We start from the raw sequence: 21,585 nt of genomic DNA, 5'->3' as shown, positions 1-21,585 counted from the left end.
CCTTTGTATAACAGATTTACTTAAAGATCTCCATGGCAGAAGAGGAAGAGACCATATGACAAATACAACAGTAAGATCAGGCACATACTTAAGGTATTTCTTGAAAATATACAGAATTCAAGAAAGAATTTTTATCATGAATGAATCACATACAATGCCATTAAGTTAAATAAGTCTAGAATTTCACTGATAATTAGCACTAATAAAAATGGTACAAATTAAAAAGTCCAGGAAAGTATCTTAAATGGCAAAACAAACCTCAAATGGTACAATTAAGATCACTGATCATAACCAAACTGCTCTGAAGCTAGACCTATAAAATACTTTCAAAATTCTATTCTATTAAACTTTGAACTCTGTAGGGCGAATGTGAGGCACAGCAGCAGGACAGTACACATGCTGCTTGCATCCCATCAGAATGTCTCAGTTCACGTGCCGGCTGAGTTATGAATTCCAGCTTCTTGTGAACAGGAAGCTTGGCAACAGGCATTGTCTCAAGTAGCTGGACTGGCTGCCATCCACATGGGGAACCAGGATTCCAAAGTCCTTGGCATTTGCAGAGTAAACAAATCGCAAAAACATACAAATTGGATGCAGTGCAGTAGCCTGACAGCTAAAGTCCTCGCCTTGAATGCACTGGGGTCCCCTATGGGTGCCGATTCTAATCCCGGAAGCCCCGCTTCTCATCCAGATCTCTGCTTGTGGCTTAGAAAAGCAGTTGAGAACAACCCAAAACCTTGGGATCCAGCACCTGCGTGAGAGACCCAGAAGAGGTTCAGGCTCCTGGCTTTGGATCAGTTAAGCTTCAGCCTTTGTGGCTGCTTGGGAAGTGAATCAACAGATGGAAGATTTTCCCCTCTCTCCTCTGGTCTGTAGATCTAACTTTGCAATAAAAATAAATCTTAAAAGAAAAAAAATTCTCAAATCCTCAAACACACAGAAAGTTTCACAGGGTAAGAGAATCAGACATTTTAAGACAGAAACTGCTTTGTTCAGTTTACTGGCTTTAGGAAGTAATTTAAGCCACCTTAATAGAAATTTTCTACATTAACAGCTGTGCTGTGGTGTGGCATGTGCTGTGGTGTGGCAGTATCCCACCTGGGCACCAGTTCAAGTCCCAGCTGTTCCAATTCTGACCCAGCTCCCTGCTAATGACAAGGGAAACGAGCAGAGGAGGACTCAAGTTACTGAGCCCCTGGCACCCAATTGGGAACTAGAGGAAACTCCTGGTTCCCAACTATGGCCATTTGGAGAATAAAAAACAGGATGAAAGATTTCTACCTCTTCCTCTCTATATCTTTGCCTTTCAAATAAATAAACCTCTTAAAATAAAAAAGATTATTTTGATTTCAAATTATCCTTTGCAAGAGAGTAGCTATTTTTATAAAAATTACTGATTGCAAACTCGTTTTCACTAATTTTATTCTCTACAAAAATAGACAACATGACAAGCAGTAACCAGGGTTATTATTTTGAATATTGTCAGTATCTTCCTTATAACATTAAACATTAACGCTGAACACTCCATATATTTAAAAATAATTTTAAAAGCAACATCAAGATATCTAACATGTTTGAATCATAGCAAACCAACCAGTGATTTATTTACATGGGAGCTTGAAATAGGTTACTTTTATGACTGACATTGAACTGGAAGGAAATAAAGTTGTATGGGGCAGCAGCCCCCCAGCTGCTGGTGGGTCTCAGGAGGGGGAGTCTCATGCCTAGATTCCAGATGACAGCCACCATGGTTCTTTGAATCGCTGCTTAGGTAGCTCCAGGTTGAACCTACTGTGCTTCTAGGAAGTGAAGCATTTGTAAAGATTCCCAATGGCAGTAACTCTTCCTTTGTAAAACTTGTAATCACTGAACAATGCTGACCACCAAATACCAGTCCATGCAAAAGCTATGGCTTGGGGCTTGTCCTGCAGAATTATAACATATTACCTGACATGATGATGGATCAGGAGAAGAGTCACATTAGGCAGGCCATTACATTAACTAGCACTCGAGAACCATAACCAGGGGTAAATTCTGTGAGGGAAGTGTGGGCCACACCCTGTGGAAATTCTAGCCCCACTGGTTATCTCAAGAGTTGGGGGTGGTGATGGACTAAGCTAGGTGTGACCAAGGAGCCGGCCATCAATCACAGGTAAAGGAACCGACAACAGTCTGGACTGGTCAAGGCAGCAGCACCCGAATGTGCATCCTGATTAGGGTGTGGGGTGGGCCAAGCTGCTATGTTCACCAGCTCATACAAGGCCAAATGGAAGGCCAGACTTCACCAGAACCTGGCCTAAACCCAATGGCATGTATGAGAAGCTGGGTCTGGCAGTGGATTAAGTGAAGGAACTTGTGAAACTCCTTTGGCAAGTCATAGCTCCTGCTGGTGAACATTTGGTCCAGACCTGGGGGTTGGACAAGCTGGGCAAAATAGCTCCAACAGCTGACTAATGTGTCAATTGGTAATGGAACAGGGTGTACCGAGCAGGACTGAGCAAACCCTAGCCCATAAGCAAAACTAGAGACCAGGATGGAGCACAGGTCATGCTGAGCTAGGCTCTTGTACCTACTGGTCTGTGTGAGCCAGGAACACTAAGCCACAGTGTCTAAGGCAGAGGTCGGGACAGGTGAGGGGCTGTGCCAAGCTGAGTCAGAGCAATCACTGGCATGCATGTGATCTATGGCTGGGAAAAGGCCCGGTTGGGGAGCTAAGGGGACAACCCTAGCTGGGCTGAGGTTCCCACCAAGTGGCGTGTGGGCTGGAAAGGGGGCTGCATTCTGATCTGGAAATGGTTGCAGTCTCCCTTGGCACAAGTGTGGACTGGGACTGGACGCACCGAGCCAGGCCAGACTCCAACACCCTCTGGTGTCCTGAAGGACCGGGATAGATGTGTGATGCATTAGGCAAGGTCTCAACCCCTACTGAGCTATGTGTGAGCCATATGTGCGTATGGATAAGCCATGGCTGGGCTGAAACATCCAACAGCAAGGACCAGTTTGGGTTGAAGGCCAGTCAGGAAAAGCCACTGTTCCTGCTAAGACAGGAGGTGAACTGAGTAGGGCTGGCTCATGGACCCACTGGTATGCGTGAAACCTGGCAATATGAGAGGTTCTGATGGGGGAGCCTGGGCAACTCCTCTGGCAGGACACAGACCCGGCAGGTAACCGCAAGAAACATGATAGGAAACAGCCCAGAACAGGCCATGGAAAGTTACCCATTGGCATACATTTCATGGGTCGGGGGAAGACCAGGCTGAATCTGTCCACGTCATCCACTGGCAAATCTGAGCACCAGAACAGTGTGGATCGAGCCAGGTTCGGGTGCAACAAAGACTAGTGCACAATATGGAATGCCAAGGTGAGGTTGCCTGTACCAGAAGTGACAGCAGTGCCCAACCACCACACATGAGAACCAGGAAGGGAGGGGGCAGAACCGGCAGGGGAATAAGGGGCGGTTCCTTTGCTGGACAGCTACTCCCGCTGCAGAGCATGAGCTGGGATGGGGTAGAGCAGACCAGGCAGGGCAACAACACCTGTACGCCTCATGTGAACTAGATTAGGGAAAAGCCAGGCTGGGCTGATTGTTCCTACTGGTGCAAACAAAATTAGAGTGGGTGAGGGTTGTTGGGGCTTAGCTGCAGCATCAGCTGGCAGAAGCTGGCACTGGGGGCTAGTTCTGTCAAGTCAAACCACAGAACTACGTGGAGAGTGCTTAACCTGGAGTGGGAGAGGCCTGGGAGGGAAATAGTGGGCTCATCCCTTTTGGGTTACCACTTCTACGGGAGGGCAAGAAAACCAGGACAGCGGCGGGGGTGGAATGGGATGTGGGATAGACTGGACTACTGCTACACATACTGGCAAACCAGGGTAGGGAGCAGGCCTGGTGGGGGTTATTGCGGGTCACCCCAACTAGGCTGCAGCTCCCACTTGTTTATGTGAGGGCCGAGTATGTGCTGGGCAGAACCAGGCCGGACTGCAACACCCATTGGTTCCAGTGGAAGTCGGGAGTGAAAACAGAACCAACCCAGTGATCACAACCACCAGCTGATCAGGGCGATGGACTGTGCCAGTACTTGCTAGTACATTCAAGAATCTGGTCTGAGAACACCTCAGACAAAGTTTCTTTGGAGATTTCCCCAATCGAAATGCTGGATTCAGAACCCTAACCAAGAAAAGAGAGAAGACAGAACAGGTCAATCAACCATCTCAGCTATATGTTGGCAATGGAAATACAGGGCAAACGGAGACTCTATGATGGACTATGTCAATCAGTGGATTCTTCAAAGACCTCATAATGCTTGGAGTGGCAAGACTGGCAGCGATTCATAACTGTTGAAATATCAAAACCACCTGAGCAAGAACCTCGGAGCATACCCTACATCTGGGACCTGGGGAGGGTGGGAAATTGGGTGGTCCTTCTCTCTTAATACCCCCCTTTAAACATGAAGGAAACAATATGGAAATAATAATTATACCCACTTTCCTGTAGCCCTTGAACCTTTTTACCCTAATTAACTATGTAAAGATTGTCGAAATACAGGAAAGAAAGAAAGAAAGAAAGAAAGAAAGAAAGAAAGAAAGAAAGAAAGAAAGAAAGAAAGAAAGAAAGAAAGAAAGAAAGAAAGAAAGAAAAGAAAAGAAAAGAAGAGAAGAGAAAAGAAAAGAAAGAAAGAAAGATAGTTAGTTAGTTAGTTAGTTGTATGGAAACTAACAGTGAAAAGAATGCAAAGAACCATTCCATGACCTGTGACCAATAATAGGGGTGGGGTACAGGTTCCCCTGTGATAAGTAACGTGTGAGATTTTGAAATGAAAGCTCTATTAGGAATTAAAACAGATAGCAGTGTTCTCTACCACAACACTGACAGAAGTTAGTAAATAACCCTACTCTTCTAGCATAGCCTTGGTTTACCCTTGAAAAATGTTACAATAGGGCAGGCATTTACTGCAGTGACCAATGCCGTTTTTGCACAGCTACAGGCTATATTAATTAAGAGTGTCTAGCTCGGGCCCGGCGCGGTGGCGCAAGTGGTTAAGTCCTCGCCTTGCACGCCCGGGATCCCATAAGGGCGCCGGTTCTAATCCCGGCAGCCCCGCTTCCCTTCCAGCTCCCTGCCTGTGGCCTGGGAAAGCAGTTGAGGACGGCCCAAAGCTTTGGGACCCTGCACCCGCGTGGGAGACCCGGAAGAGGCTCCTGGCTTCGGATCGGCATAGTATCGGCCCGTTGCGCTCACTTGGGGAGTGAATCATCGGACGGAAGATCTTCCTCTCTGTATCTCCTCTCTGTATATCCGCCTTTCCAATAAAAAATAACAAAAATAAATCTTAAAAAAAAAAAAAAAAAGAGTGTCTAGCTTAAGTCCTGACTCTAACTTTGGCTTTTTACTAATGCAAATCCTGGAACGCAGAAGTTTAGACTTCAATCCCAGCCACCATCAGGGGAGACCCGGATTGATCCCTTGCTCCTTGCTAATCTAGCCCTGTCTGTGGCAGACGTCAAAATTGTAAACCAGCAGCCAGCAGGGAGGTTCAACAAGCTCATCCTCCACCTGCGAGCACTGGTTTCCTATCTGGAGCACAAGTTTATGTCCCAACTGCTCCACTTGGAGCACATGGGAAAGCAGACCACAGCTCAAGATCTTGGGTCTCTGAAACCTCATGGGAAACCTCTGTGGTCTCCTGGATTCAGACTTGGCGTGGCTGCAGCAGTTGTCATCTGGGGGGTTAACCAGCAGGATGTGTTTATCTTTCTATTTCTCCTTTCCTCTATAAATCTTTCAAATAAAAAAAAATCTTAAAAAAAAGTCAGAGGATCAAAGATCTGTCCTACTGTGTTTCAATACATGAAAAATAAAATTTCCTTCAAAATCAGGAAGTAACAATTTTTAGCAACACAGTGAGATGATTTTCATTTTTTTCCCTGAATCTTAAATTCAGTATTCAAACATTATTAGTATCACTTTTTCTACTTCAACACCCAACTCCAGCCCTAGATCTATCGCATTCCATGTCCTGTTCAATATGAATAAACCATCTAATGGTATATACTTGTTATAACCACAAGGATCCCCTGTAATCAACTTTAGTTTTTCATTTTTGAGCCATTTATACTATGTATTTGAAAACAGCACTGCATATTATCTTTAAGAACAAAAACAAAATTTATTTGAAACATACTATCTAAATTATATATTGTAATTTTCATACTAGCATTTGGCTATTGGGAATCCTTTCAAAAATCTAGGATATGTCACGCAATCCTACAGATCTTACTTTTCCTGTGCTCTGAAAACAGGTTGCTATTGTGTGATCCAAGGAATTGTTATTATCCATAATTGCTCATCAATTATTCCCCATTATGTCAAACAACATAAACAGCACAGTTGAAAAGGGTGATTTAACAGCAAATTCAATTATTATTTGGCTTTAGTGCCTTACCAAGAATACATTTCAAGAAAAAGACATCCGACATTATTGTGTGGACTCTGCTTGTAGTCTTCCTAAGGGAAGGTGGCAGGGGAAGAAGGGGAAAGAGGCACTAGGGTACGAACCCAAGCACTCTGGCATGGGGAGCAGACAACACCGTGCACATATGCACCCTCAGGTCTGCACTTCGTATTAGATGTCTAATCGCACTAACCTTCAATTCCCTCTGAAGTAAACGGCAGTCACAATGCCTACCCCATGAAGATTAATTGTTAACTATGAAAGTTAGATTGCTAATAAAGTTGCTGGTACATACTCTTTGCTTAACAAGGAACAGAATTGAGAGGAAAATATGAACTTTGAAACAGTGATTCTGAAAGTCTAGGGTTTTCTGTTCTCTACTTGCAGTATACTCCAATCAGTCTCTGCAATGAGGAGTCACAAACTATCAGAACACAGCACAACCTTCATGCAAATTATAAGATCAATAATTTTTTCAATATTGTTTTTGATGCAATTCCTGGGTTTTGATATTTTTGTACTTATTTTTATTTCTTCAAAATAGTTTCTATTCTCTAACTAGCACAATTTTCTCCAAGATATTTTGTTTTCTTTTTCATTTCTACATTGACTCATTAGTTACTCAATAGTATTTTGTTTTAAACTTCATGGCTACTTTTTAAACTTTATTCCTGTTTTTGATTTTGTTTTATGGCTTTTCATTTAAGGGCATGTAATAGTAACTGTACAACAGACTATTTATCCAGATGTGAAGATACAATGCAGTGTGCATCTCTACTTTCAAATCAAAGATGGATTCCCAACAAAAGTGTTGAATATATCTTAACAATAGTATACTGGACTGTGTGCCCCTGTCTGTACTCACAATGTCAGGACACACTTACACTGCAGAACAATGGGTTTATAACTGTGTATGAAGGACTGCAGTCTTGTAATAATATGGGGAAAATCAGGTTTTGGGGAGGGGGTAAGGGAAACCTCAGAGCCTATGGCCTATGCAATTGCATCATAAAATTTAAAATAAAATTGAAGGAAAAAAGGGCCCAGCATGGTGGCCTGCTGGCTAAAGTCCTTGCCTAGAATGTACTGGGATTCCCATATGGGCGCCAGTTCGTATCCCAGCAGCCCCGTTTCCCATTCAGCTCCCTGCTTCTGCTGTGGGAAAGCAGTCAAGAACGGCCCAAAGCCTTGGGTCCCTGCACCCATGTGGGAGTCCAGGAAAAGTCTCCTGGCTCCTGACTTCGGATCAGCTTAGCTCCAGCCATTGCGGCCACTTGGGAAATAAATCAACAGTCAGAAGATCTTCCTCTCTCTCTCCTCTTTGTATATCTTATTTTCCAACAAAAAAAATAAAATCTTAAAACAAAAAAACAAAACAGTACATTACAGAAAAAACTACAAAGGTTGTGAGAAGAACTTAGTAACACAAAAGAACCTCAAAGAATATGTGTACTCTGTCTCTCCTCTGTGTAAATCTGCCTTTCAAATAATCTTTAAAAAGTATGTATGTGGGTCCAGCTCATGTCCCACCTGACCCACTTCCCATCCAGCTCCCTGTTTATCGTCTGGGAAAACAGTGCATGTCCCAAAGTCTGGGGACCATAAACTCCCATGGGACATCCGAAAGCAGCTCTCGTCTCCTGGTTTCAGATCAGCAGAGCTCTGGCACCTGCAGCTACTTGGGGAGTGAATCAGGGGACGGAAGATCTTTTGTTCTGCAGTTTCCAATAAAAATGAATCAAAAAAAAAAAAATGGTATGTATACAAATGGAGATAAAAACTAAGATTCTTTTTATACCAACACATTTTGAAATCAATGCATTAAACACTGCCACAAAGTTAAAGACATACCACCATACTTCAGAAAAAAAAAAAGCAAAAATTAAAAGGATGAAACAATAGCAGCAACAGCAAACTGAATGCAAAACCCCAGCATGTCCATCAGTGTCTGAGTGCCAGGCGAGGGTCAGGTACCTTCGGTGGCGGCTGCTGCTCCAGGAGCTGCTGTCTCAGGTGCTCCAGGTTCTGCTGCTGCAGCTGCTCTGCTATCTGATGGAAGATGGAATTGTTCACAGAGTCTGGCACATGGGACCTACACGGAAAAACACATGGAAACATGCTTTAATTCTGTTAAAGATGAAAATAAACAGAACAGTTCAGAATATGAATACATTAAAAGGTATATTTCAAAAGTGTTACAAAAGTGTAACAAAAGATGTTAGAGATTCTCCGTTGAAGATCTGATACGTCTCACACGACTAAATACACACTGGTGTTTTCATTAGAATAGCTTAAATTATAGAAATCTTGAATTATTTTAAGGTTTTCAATTTAACTCCTCTGACTACAATATGGAGTCAAATATGGCTTAGCAATCAATACATGGAAAATCACAATTACAACTAACGAGAGATCTGATAAAATGTACCATATTTTAGAAGCATAAATATATACTAGGCATGTTAACAAAAATAGATAATGCTTAGATAAGGGGAAATAACAATTTAACTACACTCTGAGAAATCCACACCGGGAATAAACCTGGAATTCTGGGTGCCACAAGGTAAGACATGAACAAAGACAGAAGGCATCCCAAAAGGGGCAAGTAGGATTGTGAGAAGTCTTGCAACAGTTGAAAAAAGTGTACTTCATCTGGAACAAATAAACCAAAGGAGAAGAATGATACCTATCTTCAAATACTGAAGGCTGGTCTCAAAGATACAGAACACATTTGTTTCCTTGCTTCAGGAAGCAAAACTCAAATCATTGTGTAGAAAACACAGGAAACCAGATTAGTTTAACAAAAGAACATATCATAACACCAATGACTTGACTTCTCACCACAGGTGTCAGTAGAACATACCCTTGTGGCCTATGAAAGGCCCTACAGTGGGGTATGCGTGTGCTTCAGGCTCAGTTACCAAAAGGAACACTCATATTTTCCATATTCTGTAATTATATGGCTTTCATATTACCTAATATACAAAACCAACATCCTCTATTTGATTCAAGAGCATCAGAGAAGGTCATCCATGTACCCCCTTTCCCTCCCCCAATCCTCCCAGCTTCCACGCCATTCTCTAACACCCTCCTTCAAATGGTCCTTCACGGACCCTCCCAAAACCTAGCAGGCTCTGTAGAACTGTTTAGGAAAAAAAAAAAAAAAAAAAAAACCAACAGAAATTTGAATAAAAACATGCATTTCTCAACACATAAAATGTCCACAATCCAAATCCTTACTTCTGGTTAGTCAAATAATACTCCCCAACTCGGTGGCAGGCTTCTTTCCTAGTACTAGCATTATTCTACAGCTGAGTTAGATAACTTAAAAACTAAAAAGGAAGTATCACAGCTAAACTTACTACTACTTAGCAATTTCCCTATATGACCAGCTATTTCTAAGTTCCAAGAAAAGACTATAAACGGCCCGGCCGTGTGGCCTAGTGGCTAAAGTCCTCGCCTTGAATGTGCCAGGATCCCACATGGGAGCCGGTTCTAGTCCCGGCAGCTCCACTTCCAGCCAGCTCCCTGCTTGTGGCCTGGGAAAGCAGTCGAGGATGGCCCAAAGCCTTGGGACCCTGCACCTGTGTGGGAGACCCGGAAGGAAGTTCCTGGCTCCTGGCTTCAGATCAGCACAGCACGGGCCGTTGTGGTCACTTGGGGAGTGAGTCATCGGACAAAAGATCTTCCTCTCTGTCTCTCCTCCTCTATGTATATCTGACTTTGTATTAAAAATAAATAAATCTTTAAAAAAAGAAAAGACTATAAAAAGACAGTAATTCCACCACTTTCCTGTAATGCGGGAGTTCAAGAGCCTGAACCAATATCCCAACTTACTTAGTACATATTTTAGGTAGCAAGATCCCACCCAGTATTCACAAAAATAAGAGAAGAAAAACTACGGATATACAGAAAAATCACAATTCTTACAATTGAGGAGTTGCAATTTCCTTTTTGGGTTCTTCACTATGCTCAGAATCTTCTCCAAAATCAAACCTATCCACCAACTTCTAAGGAAGGGAGAAAGAGAGAAATTAAGGAACACTTCATTTAAATCCAAGTTACAAATTCTATGTGTCAATGATGTCCTGTTAATTTCTACCGTTATATATGCTTTATATGATTTTATAATACACTGGAATTTTAAGGGGTCCTTACTTTTGCTTAAAGCATTCTGACATACACAGAAGTCCCCCCTTACCCATTTCAAATTCTACAGTTTCAGTTATCTCTGTTCAACTGTGGTCTGAAAATATAAATTAAACATTACCACAGGTATGTATGTATCAAAAAACTTATTTGAGTTCCACATTCTACGAAATTTGTCTTTTGGTATTCACTTGGAAGTTTCAGAATGTATATCCTGGGGATTACGTTGATTACTGAATTACTTCACACAATAAAATCAGAGATGCATAATAAACATGCTAATACAGCTAGGTAAAACATCAATGGATCTAATTCCTAGTCTGCTCTTGGAATGCTCTACTCTTTGGGCCAAAGTAGATTAAGATGCAGTTTGAACGGCCAGCATCCCAACCTGTTTCTATTGTTTTTCCTTTTTTTTTTTTTTGAAGGAAGAGTCACAAACAGCGAGGAGTGGGTATAGATAGAGATCTCTAACTTTCACCCACTGATTCACTCCAAAATAACCCCAACAGCCAGTGCTAGGCTTGGGTCACCCCGGAGTATCAGCAGGGAGCTGCCTCTCAAGTGCAGCAGTGGGACTTGGGCTGGTGACTACAGGTAAAAGCAGCTGTCCTATTCAGTACACAGTGCCAGCCCAAACATGGGCAACAGTTTATGTCTGGTTTTATTTCTAATCCAGTCCCCTGCCAATGTGCCTAGAAAGGCAGCTGAGGATTCTCCAAAGGCATGGGCACCTGTACCAGTGTGAGACCAAGATGACACTACCGGCATTGGCCTGGACCAGCACTAGAGCTCATCTGGCCATTTGAGGAGTGACTCAACGGATGATCACCCCTTCAGCCCTTTGTAATTACCCTTCAAATACAAAACATAAATACAGAAAAAACAAAGCAAAACAAAAAAGTTCTACTTAAAGTTAGTGCACTGGCCCAACAAGGTAACAGCTCTGGCTATTGTAGCCAACTGGAGAATGAAGCAGTGATAGAACACCTCCACATTCACTCCCTGTAAAATCTGCTTTACAAATGGAAATAAATGAATGCTAAAATGCAGTACTAGGCTTTGGATGCTCAGTTTGAAAATCTTGTTATTGTTTGTCTTTTGTTTTAGGTATTCTAGTCATATAAAGCTACATTAAATGTCTGAAGCTGTTGGTAAAAAAGTCTAAGTAATGATACAATAAATCAATATTTCTTTTTATTTTTCTTACCAAAAAACCAGAAACATTTAAAACTCTAAGAACTGCTAATGAGTTATAATATTCCTGTAATTAACATATACAACATATATAAAACATATAACAAAAAGTTACTTCTAGGATATGAGTTCACCAACTTAATATTCCACATGGAATTCTTATTTCGATTTCTACCTTGTTGAAAGAGACTCCCTGCTCCAAAGGGGTCAGTGTGTTGGCTGCTGCGGCTGCAGCAGTGAGCTGTGCTGTGAGAGCCTGCAACTGAACAACAAGACCAGCATCCAGGGCCTGCAGGATCGAAGGCTGTGGCTTCTGCTGCTGTATCTGTAACGTCTGTATTAACTGTTGAAGCTGGAGGGAGAAGGTACAAAACACAGATGAGTTTTGTTCATAAAAGTCTCCACCTCGAGTTCCTAGAAATCAAGAATAAAATACACATTAATACAAAGCAACCGTTAAAAGTTTTCAGGTAGTGTGGGCCATATATATGAAGGACAAGGCTGTCCTAAGTAAGGTATCATGTTTCTGGAACGCTGGAGTATTTCAAACAACATGAAGAGGTCAGACCACGACAATAAGGTAAAGAATTCGTCACAAACAAAGCACCTGGTTTGCTTCACCTGCCTGAGGATAGCACCAGCATTTCCTAGTGAGTGCTGACACTGACCAATCAAGAACACAGTTTTCCTGAAACAGTAAATCAAGGAGATGCTTTTATTGGAGTAAAGAATGAGTAATAAGGCACAGGGAAATTCGAGCTGGAAGCAAGCTCTGCTGCCACTGTCCCCCATCTCTCAAACAGCAAGGCCTTGAAGAGCCCATGGACAAGAAACCGATGAACACATTCTGAAAGAAATCAAGCAAAATCAAAGTCTTAAGCGTGAATTCAATCTGATCAGTTACCTCAGATTAGAAAAATCAAAATAGCAAAAAATAAAAAATAGCAAAACAACTGGTACTTAAAATATCTTCATTTGCTAGTTCCTTTTAGAAAAAAAGAAACATTTCTCATAAAACTATTAATGTGAGAACAAAGGAAATACAAAAATATGACAAGCTACTGTACTTAGGAACCCCAGAAACCCAAGATCAGCAGGTAAGCACAAGCGGACAGCCGACACCGACCTCCGTCTGTGTCCCCCTCTGTAGCTCGGTCACATGAAAGCAAACCAGTAAAAAAGGGGGATGAAAGAGAGAAGAAAAAGGAATCAAGGATAACTCAAAGATGGTATTTCCATTAACTTGAAGACTCAGTGGATGTATCTTCTACTCTGAGAAGTCTCTTAGTTGACAATGCTCAGGCTTAGCAACATTTTCACCTGTCCTTTAAAAACAAAGAACCTTTAGAGAAATAAAATTGGCCAATTAATTTCTAAGGAAGAAAAGCCAAATGTTATCTACACAATATCACCAATATTCTGAAAATTAAATGGGACTAGGACAATATTAGAAAATAATTAATTCCAGTAAACATAACCTTAAAAAAAACTACAACATGCAATCAGATTTCTATGCTAGATTTTTAGAAAATAATGTACAACAATGGAAAAAAAAAAAACCTTTTAAAAATCATAACATCTATTACTAAGGCCTATTCAGAAAAGTTAAAAGAACACAAAAAATGATAGGTAAAGTTCAAAATGCTACTTTAAAAACAAACAAGGGCCTGGCAACGTGGCCTAGTGGCTGAAGTCCTCACCTTGAACGTGCCAGGATCCCACATGGGAGCCAGTTCTAGTCCCGGTGGCCCCACTTCCCATCCAGCTCCTTGCTTGTGGCCTGGGACAGCCCAAAACCTTGGGACCCTGCACCTGTGTGGGAGACCCGGAAGGAAGCTCCTGGCTCCTGGCACAGCACCAGCCATTGCGGTCACTTGGGGAGTGAATCATCGGAAGGAAGATCTTCCTCTCTGTTTTTCCTCCTCTCTGTATATCTGACTTTTCATTAAAAATAAATAAATCCTATAAAAATAAAAAGATAAAAACAAACAAGACCTTCCTACCCCACGCTAAGACGTGAAGGCCATTTTGACAAGGTTCACTCAAGCCTTCCACAGGCAGAAAACTTCTAGGTTATATCCAAGAGAACACAGAAAAAGGTCAGCATTGCTAAACCAAACTCATGAAAATAATACTAAATTTTTAAAAATATTTCATTCATTTTTATTGGAAAAGAAAATTTAGAGAGAAAGATCTTCCATCTGCTGGTTCATTCCCCAGGTGGCCACAACAGCTGGAGCTGAGTCAGTCCAAAGCCAGAATCCTGGCGCCTCCTCTGTGTCTCCCTAGTGGATGCAGGCTCCAAAGGCCCTGGGCCATCATCTGCTGCTTTTCGGGCCACAGGCAGAGAGCTGGATGGGAAATGGAGAGGCCAGGATACAAACTGTCATCCACATGGGATCCGGGCACGTACAAGGCGAGGACTTTAGCCACTAGGCTACCATGCTGGGCCCAGTAATTCTAAATTTAAAGCAGAGAAGAAATGTGAGGAAACAGAAGCCCATCTTTCTGCATAACTGCAAAGAGCAACTGATTGCAGAAAACTCTGCATTTCAATGCAAAACAAAAATTATAGAATATTTAAATGCACTGACTCAGAGAAGCATGGTTGTTCATGTGTGTGAGAGTGTAATAGCATGTCCCCTGGTTAACAGAAGAAAAGCTAAGTCACCTCCTGCAGAAAACTGTAATTAAGAACGCTGTCTCCCAGGGAAATGGCCTGCACTCCTGGCACAGCATGTCCCGCGGCCAGGCGCAGTGACGCAGCCGGGCACGGTGACGCGGCCGGGCACGGTGACGCAGCCGGGGAGCCCGCATGGCTCTCGGTGCACCTGAACACAGCCTGCCTCAAGCCCTGAGCAATCAAAAGCTAGGAGAAGCTAAACTGGCACTGACTACTTTTCAAATGTTCACATAGAAATACACACACAGTATGTGAAAAGTTACAGCTTAAAACTAGGAAGCCGAAGCAAAGACTATAAAAGGCCTGAACAATAAAAACATGTAAAGTAAAACAGAATAACCTGGTGTCGGGGAGTCATGAATCTTTCCCATCCTTCAAACTCATTCACACACAGTGTGATTTCCTCACACTACGGAGCCCAAAACAGGAAAGCCTTCTCTTTCATTTTTTTAAGGACAGATTAATATACTGACTGATCTTAAAGTTACAGAGATAGAGAAAGAAAACACAAAGATCTTTCAAGCTCCTGTTCACCCATCAGATGGCCACAATGGTCAGGCAGAAACTGGAAGCCAATCGCAGCATCCAGTTGCCTATGCAGGTGGCAGAGGCCCAAACCCTTAGGCCTCTTCTGTGCTTTTCACACGCCGCTGGCAGGAAGGCTGCTTCTGAAGCGGCACTCCTGGACTCAAACGAGCATGCATGTGAGACCTGGTACCTCAGTGACTATCTTAAGTACCACACGTCCAGAGCAGCTTTCTGACAACATGCCATGCTGCCTGCAACCTCACTTGTCTACACATGCAACTCTACTTCCCTTTCGGCCATGACGAGTTCCATTTCAACTCACAATTAAAATGCCATTTCAAAAACAATTCATCCTAGTGGTGGTGGTGGGGAGGTTTGACATGGTAGCTCAACAGGTAATCCTCTATAATAAAACGCCACCATTCCAGATAGATCCAGTTCTAGACCCAGCTACTCCACTTCCAATTCAGCCCCCGGCTTATTGAATGGGAAAGTAACAGAGAACAGCTCAAATCCGTGGCCATTCTGATTTATGGTTTTGGATTGGATCAGCTAAGTTTGAGCTGCTGTGGCTATCTGAGGAGTGAATAAGCTAATGGAAGCTCTTTCCATCTCAGCCTTCTCTTCCCTCTATAAACTGGCCTTACAAATAAAAACATGACACAAAACAAAACAAACAAAAAACCCACAAAATGTTTAAATACATACATATATTTTTTTTATCTTTAATTCTGACCTGCCTCTCAAAACTTTTGTCACTCTAAATATTTGTAAAGTCAAGTGTCACTCTAAATGTCTATTTGTCTCCTTCAAGGAAGAGGTGTCCTTCAACTGCTTTCCCAGGCCACAAGCAGGGAGCTGGATGGGAAGTGGAGCAGCTGGGACACAGACCAGTGTCCATATGGGATCCCAGCGTATGCAAAGTGAGGATTTAGCCACTAGCCCATAATGCCAGACCTTCATGGTAACTGTTCCAATTAAATGAATAAAGCTGTTTAAAAAACGAAGTGCTTGATGATATTCTGCCACAGAATATAAAACAATAAAATATTATTTATTATTAATTTTATATTATTTATAAAATAATATTCAATGATATATTAAGGTACTCAAAATGCATTCACAAATTAAAAGTTCAAGGTACAGAGTAGTGATGCACTATCAATACATATCTCATAGTATGTATGAAGCAATTCATTAGGAAAATAACAAATTGTAAATTATTTTCAACAAACCAGAGTAACTCACCTGCTGGCCTTGAGGACTCTGTAAGATCTGTGCAACGGCCGCCAGTGTATCAGTGTTTGTTATCTGAGATACCCATGGGTCAGGTAAGCCTGGGACCACAGTGGCTGGAGTCACAGGTGTCACTGGAGTTCCTGCGAAGAGACGCATGCCCACCCACCAATCTAAATCAATATGTAAAGAAATGAGGCTCGAAAAAAGACAAATATGTCCTATTATTTTCATAAGATAAGAGAAAAATTTACATAAATGTTTTATTCTGTTGACTCCATTGTGAAAAATCATTAAAAATCCTTGGTAATTTTAGGTAGCATAAAAACACAAAGGAGCTCTCAAAAAAAACAAACCATAAATCTATCCACAGAGTATATAATACTTAGCAGTCTGTATACTCAGCAAAGTCTAAACACCTGGAAAAACTTTATAAGAAACTCAATAACACATTTCAAATATGATTTTTGAGGAAAATATTATAAACTATGTTTCACTTACTACTTTAAGCATTAAAGTGTTAATTTTTTCAGAGTTCTTCATAAATATTATATTTTTCTATTGACAACTAAGATTGATTTCATATGCAAGTTTGAAAGGTCAGCTTACTTCAAGGAAACCACAACCTGCGATAATACTCTTTTCCAAGGTTCATTATGTTTGTTTCTTAATTACACACCAATGTAGTATCCAAATATATATTTCCTTCCTTCAAAATATATTCTTTCATTTACCTAATGCTGGGCAAATTTCCTGGCATTATCCAACTACTGTTTTATCTGGGAACAATTATACAACAACCCCACACAAAGTGACATACCTGGCGTATTGCTCATCGCAGCAGTAGTACTGGCCAGCACTGGAGTGGCAACAGGGGGAGGAATCCCTGCTGCCATATCCAAAAGGGGCTGAATAATCTCACTTTTAAATACATTGTTCTTCTGCCATAAGTTTAATACTCTCACTATTTTACTCTAGAGGTAAAAAGAAAAATGGTATTTTAATAATTTCATAACATAGGAATTACAAGTGACTGGTCACTGAATAGCAAAGGGACATTTAAATACTTCTAAGTACTGAATTTCATCACTGAAATTTCACATTTTCTACCATTTCATATTTGTTGCCTTTAACTTACTTGAAAATATATCCTATTCTGATATGTTGAATCCAACTTTGATATCTAGCTTTCATCTTCAACATCAATTCTAATGAGATGGAGGGTACAGTTGGCAGAACAAGCTAAAGGATTCTGAGGCACACGTTTCATCTTAGTATCCAAAACAAGCTGTAGTTCAGATCAATGTAAAGTTTGTTCACATAGGTTTTGTTGATAATAAAATAACCATATGACAAAGCCCTTAGTTAGTGTGAGTCTTTGAAATTCACTTTTTAAACTAAATGTGGATAGTAGTAAGATATTAATAAAATTAATTCCTTTCTAAATATTTTACCATACGTGCTAGGGACACAAAAACTTCTTTATAGACAAAATTTGAAATACTATACTGCAAAAGTTCATGGCAGGGCCCACCTTGGCAGCATAGTAGGCATCCCATGTGGGCACTGGTTGGAGTCCCAGCTATTCCACTTCCAAGTCAGTACCCTGCTAATTGGCCCAGGAAAGCAAAACAAGCTGAAGTATTTGGGCCCCTACATACTCCAGGAGGCTCGTGGCTCCCAGCTTCAGACCAGCGTAGCACTGGCTGTTGCAGACATTTGAGGAGTAACAAGAAGACAGATAATCTCTGTTTCTCCCTCTCTATCTTTTTTTAGAGATTTATTTATTTATTATTGGAAAGTTCTGTAACTCTTACATTCAAGGAAAATGATAAATCTTTAAAAATTAAAAGAAAAACAAGGCTGAGCAAGATGTGGTAGCCTCGTGGTTAGAAGTCCTCGCCTTGCATGCACCACGATCCTATATGGGCGCTGGTTCATGTCCTGCTGCTCCACTTCCCATCCAGCTCCCTGCTTGTGTCCTGGGTAAGTAGTAAAGGACAACCCAAAGCCTGGGGAGCCTGCACCTGCGTGGGAGACCCTGAAGAAACTCCTGGCTGCTGGCTTTGGATTAGCTCAGCTCCAGCCACTGCAGCCGCTTGGGGAGTAGATCATTGGACAGAAGAGCTTTCTCTGTATCTTGTCTCTATAAATCCAATTTTCCAATAACAATAAAATCTGTTTTAAAAAGTTCATGCAAATGTATGTTCTTTTAATTTCGTCTTTCCACAAACTTTCTTAAGTACCACAAACAATCCATCCCTTCCCCTTTCTTTTCAGTCTTTCTGCCATATACAATGTCACTGCCATAATGAAATAATTTAACCTGGCTCTCAAAATGTTAAATATACAATTTACACAAATAATGCTCCATGTTATACAGTAATTTGAGTCCTTTACATTCTGAAAGGAAAAAAATAAAACCAGAAAACTTTGCTTGCAAGAAGACCTGCCACCTCTTAAGCACGCTGGTCCTTTCTCTGCTCCTAAGAAGGCCCTCACCTGCAGCACACAATAAACTCGCCCCTACCCCGTTAGGCATCGGCATTGCTAACCACAACTCTCAGAACCATCATGCAAGTCAATTTTTTACTTTGCTTGCAATCATTTTCAAGATGACTTAAGCATCCAGAATATTTCACATTTCTGGTAAAATTCTAGTCATTTAGTAATTACAAAATTGCTATAAAACTCATGGGTTATATACATACCAGTTGAAAAATCTTTCTGAGTGTGAACTTAGGCCAATATGTAAATAAGTAAAAAATTATCCTCAGTTTTCTCATTAGTACACTGAAGAGGCTATTTTAAAGATTTCTATTTATTTACACAGACACAAGGACATCTTCCATCTGTGTTTCACTCCCCAAATGGTTAGGAATCGGGCACTTCTTGTCAATTCCCCATACGGGTGAAGGGGCCAAAGCAGTTGGGCTATCTCCCATTGCTACTACAGGCACATTAGTGAAATTATATCAGAAGTAGAGCAGCTGGATCTCCAGCTGACATTCCTATGGGATCCTGGTGTTAAAGGCAGTGGCTCACCTGCTACACCACAGCCTCAACCCCAATAAGGTAGCTCAGATCCCTTTTCTCAAACTGTTTCAGTATCTGTTTCCTTTGAGTTTGTTACGAATGCTTATGCTTTTATTTGAAAAGCAGAGTTAGGAAGCAAAGAGAGTACACATGTTCACTCCTATGTGGCCCCAAGAGTCAGTTCTGATCCATGTTAAGGCCAAGAGATAGGAGCTTCATCACGCCCCCTCACATGTGTAGTAGAGGCCCACACACTTAGGCCATCTGCCTCTATTTACCCCAGCTCATTAGCAGGAAGCTAGACCACAAGAGGAGCAGCTGGGACTTGAACCAGCACCCATGTGGAATATTGCTGTTATGTGCTGTGGCTTAAATTGCTGTACCACCTCATCCCCCTAGTTTTGACGCTTTAACCAGTATCAAACCTTGAGTAGCTTGAGACAGAATTCTATCTCCCTTTTATATTTTTTTCCATCTCACTTCTTAAAGTAGTGGTTTATTTGTCTCAGTGCAGTAGCCTAGTGGCTAAAATTCTAACTTGGCATGCGCCGGGATCTCATATAGGCACTGGTTCTAACTCTGGCAGCCCCACTTTCAAACCTGTACCCTGCTTATGGGATTGGAAAAGCAGTGAAGGACGGCTCAAAGTTTTGGCTCCTGGCCACGCATAGGCTCCTGGCTCCTGGCTGGCTCAGCTCCAGCCATCACAGCCACTTGGTGAGTGAAATCAGTGGACGGAAGATCTTCCTTTGTGGCTCTCCTCCTCTTTGTATATCTGACTTGCCAATAAAAGTAATCTGTCTAAAAAATTGACTTATTTATATGAAATGCACCGTTGGGGGAGGGGAGACAAAGATTTGAGAGAAATCTCCCTCTATTGATTCATTTCCCAATGGCCACAATGGCTGGGGTTAAGTCAGTCCAAAACCAAGAGCCAGGAGCTTTTCCATGGTGTAGGGGTCTAGGATATGAGCCATCTTCCACTGCTTTCACGGCACATTACCGGGCACTTGACCCACCCATTCGGGATGCTAGCACCACAGTCAGCGGCTTACTTGCTACCCCACAGTGCTGGCTCTTACAGTTCTTCACAGCTACATTAGTAAGCATTTCTATTTAATTATTTGTGCCCATATTTTGCTCCTAAAATCTTTTTATGAGAAATTCTGTTTGGCTGTGAAATCACAGCCAATGGAATATTTGCCTGTCTTTCCTGTGACATTCCAGGTATTACAAACACACAAGGTATTACTGTTTTCTGGTTTCTTCGCTAATTCCGCAATCTAGTAACAAAGGAATATTCAGAAAGAACCTGAAAACTAAGAAAATTCCCACTTAAATGTTTCATTGCCTGTATGAAAGGCTAATAAAGTCTCAATACTTTAGACATAAAAGCAGAAAACTATGCCCAACAACAAATACCCGCAGATAGTCTATAGCTTTTCAAACAAACACTGACAGACCCATCTTGCCTAGGGTATATTCTAAGTCAGGATAACAGAAGCCTAAATCTCTACTGTCACTGGGAAAAGAACATCTACATAATAACTACTTCCTTGATGTCATCACAGAACAATGTGATTCACAAATGTTTAGCACAAAGGAAAAATGCTATACTAACTACTGTTACGCTATTTATACCATTCAAGGGAAATTTAAATGACAAAGGCTAAAATTAGGCATAAAATTAGAATTCTATTAAACATGCACATTTTATAACAGCAAACAGCAATTTCCCTAATAAACACATGGTTCATTTTAAAATCTCAACATTTCAAAATATTTTAAGCTATGTTCAAATTATATTAACATAGGAATCTTTATGTTTAAAATAAAAAACTAGTACACAAAACACTTTGTGCCTTACAATTTCTTTTCCTATGAACAAAGTGCTTTTATTTTTTTTGCTTTAAGTTCCCAAGAGTCATCATGTATTTCAATAAGTACATAAAAATCACCAACCAATATAAATCTACACACAAAACACGATGTCCCTTAGTCACAACTGAGCTAACAGTATTAATATTTCCTCCTACATTTATGTAAAATTATGAGCCATAATATTACAAAATATGCAAATATAATACTCTGTTCATTGCAACTGATAGGAAACCATCCTCAAATAATAAAATTTGTACATTAATGTTTAAAAAGGTATATGTAACATTTCCAATTAGTTAAGAATCAATCAGAAGGCCTTGTTACAGCTGAGCCTTCAGCAGCAACTTTGGTTTCCCATATTGATGCCAGTTTGAGTCTTGGCTGCTCCACTTCCAAACCAGTGCCCTGTTCGTGCACCTGAGAAAG

The 21,585-nt window shown here is 41.2% G+C and overlaps 1 protein-coding gene across 1 annotated transcript in view; it reads right to left on the bottom strand.

Annotated features, from left to right (window-relative positions):
• Positions 1 to 21,585, bottom strand: part of TIAM2 (TIAM Rac1 associated GEF 2) — a 440,232-nt gene that overhangs the window by 375,707 nt on the left and 42,940 nt on the right. The window contains 5 exon segments of the mRNA XM_040965572.1: positions 8,424 to 8,541; positions 10,380 to 10,459; positions 11,971 to 12,147; positions 16,255 to 16,385; positions 17,063 to 17,216. Coding sequence (XP_040821506.1) covers positions 8,424 to 8,541; positions 10,380 to 10,459; positions 11,971 to 12,147; positions 16,255 to 16,385; positions 17,063 to 17,216 — 660 coding nt within the window.

The sequence above is a fragment of the Ochotona curzoniae genome, unplaced genomic scaffold, assembly GCF_017591425.1.
Source record: "Ochotona curzoniae isolate NIBS_2020 unplaced genomic scaffold, NIBS_Ocur_1.0 scaffold_3890, whole genome shotgun sequence".
Lineage (NCBI taxonomy): Eukaryota > Metazoa > Chordata > Mammalia > Lagomorpha > Ochotonidae > Ochotona > Ochotona curzoniae.
Note: the sequence above shows the minus strand (reverse complement) of the source record. Positions and strands in the feature narration are given on the sequence as shown.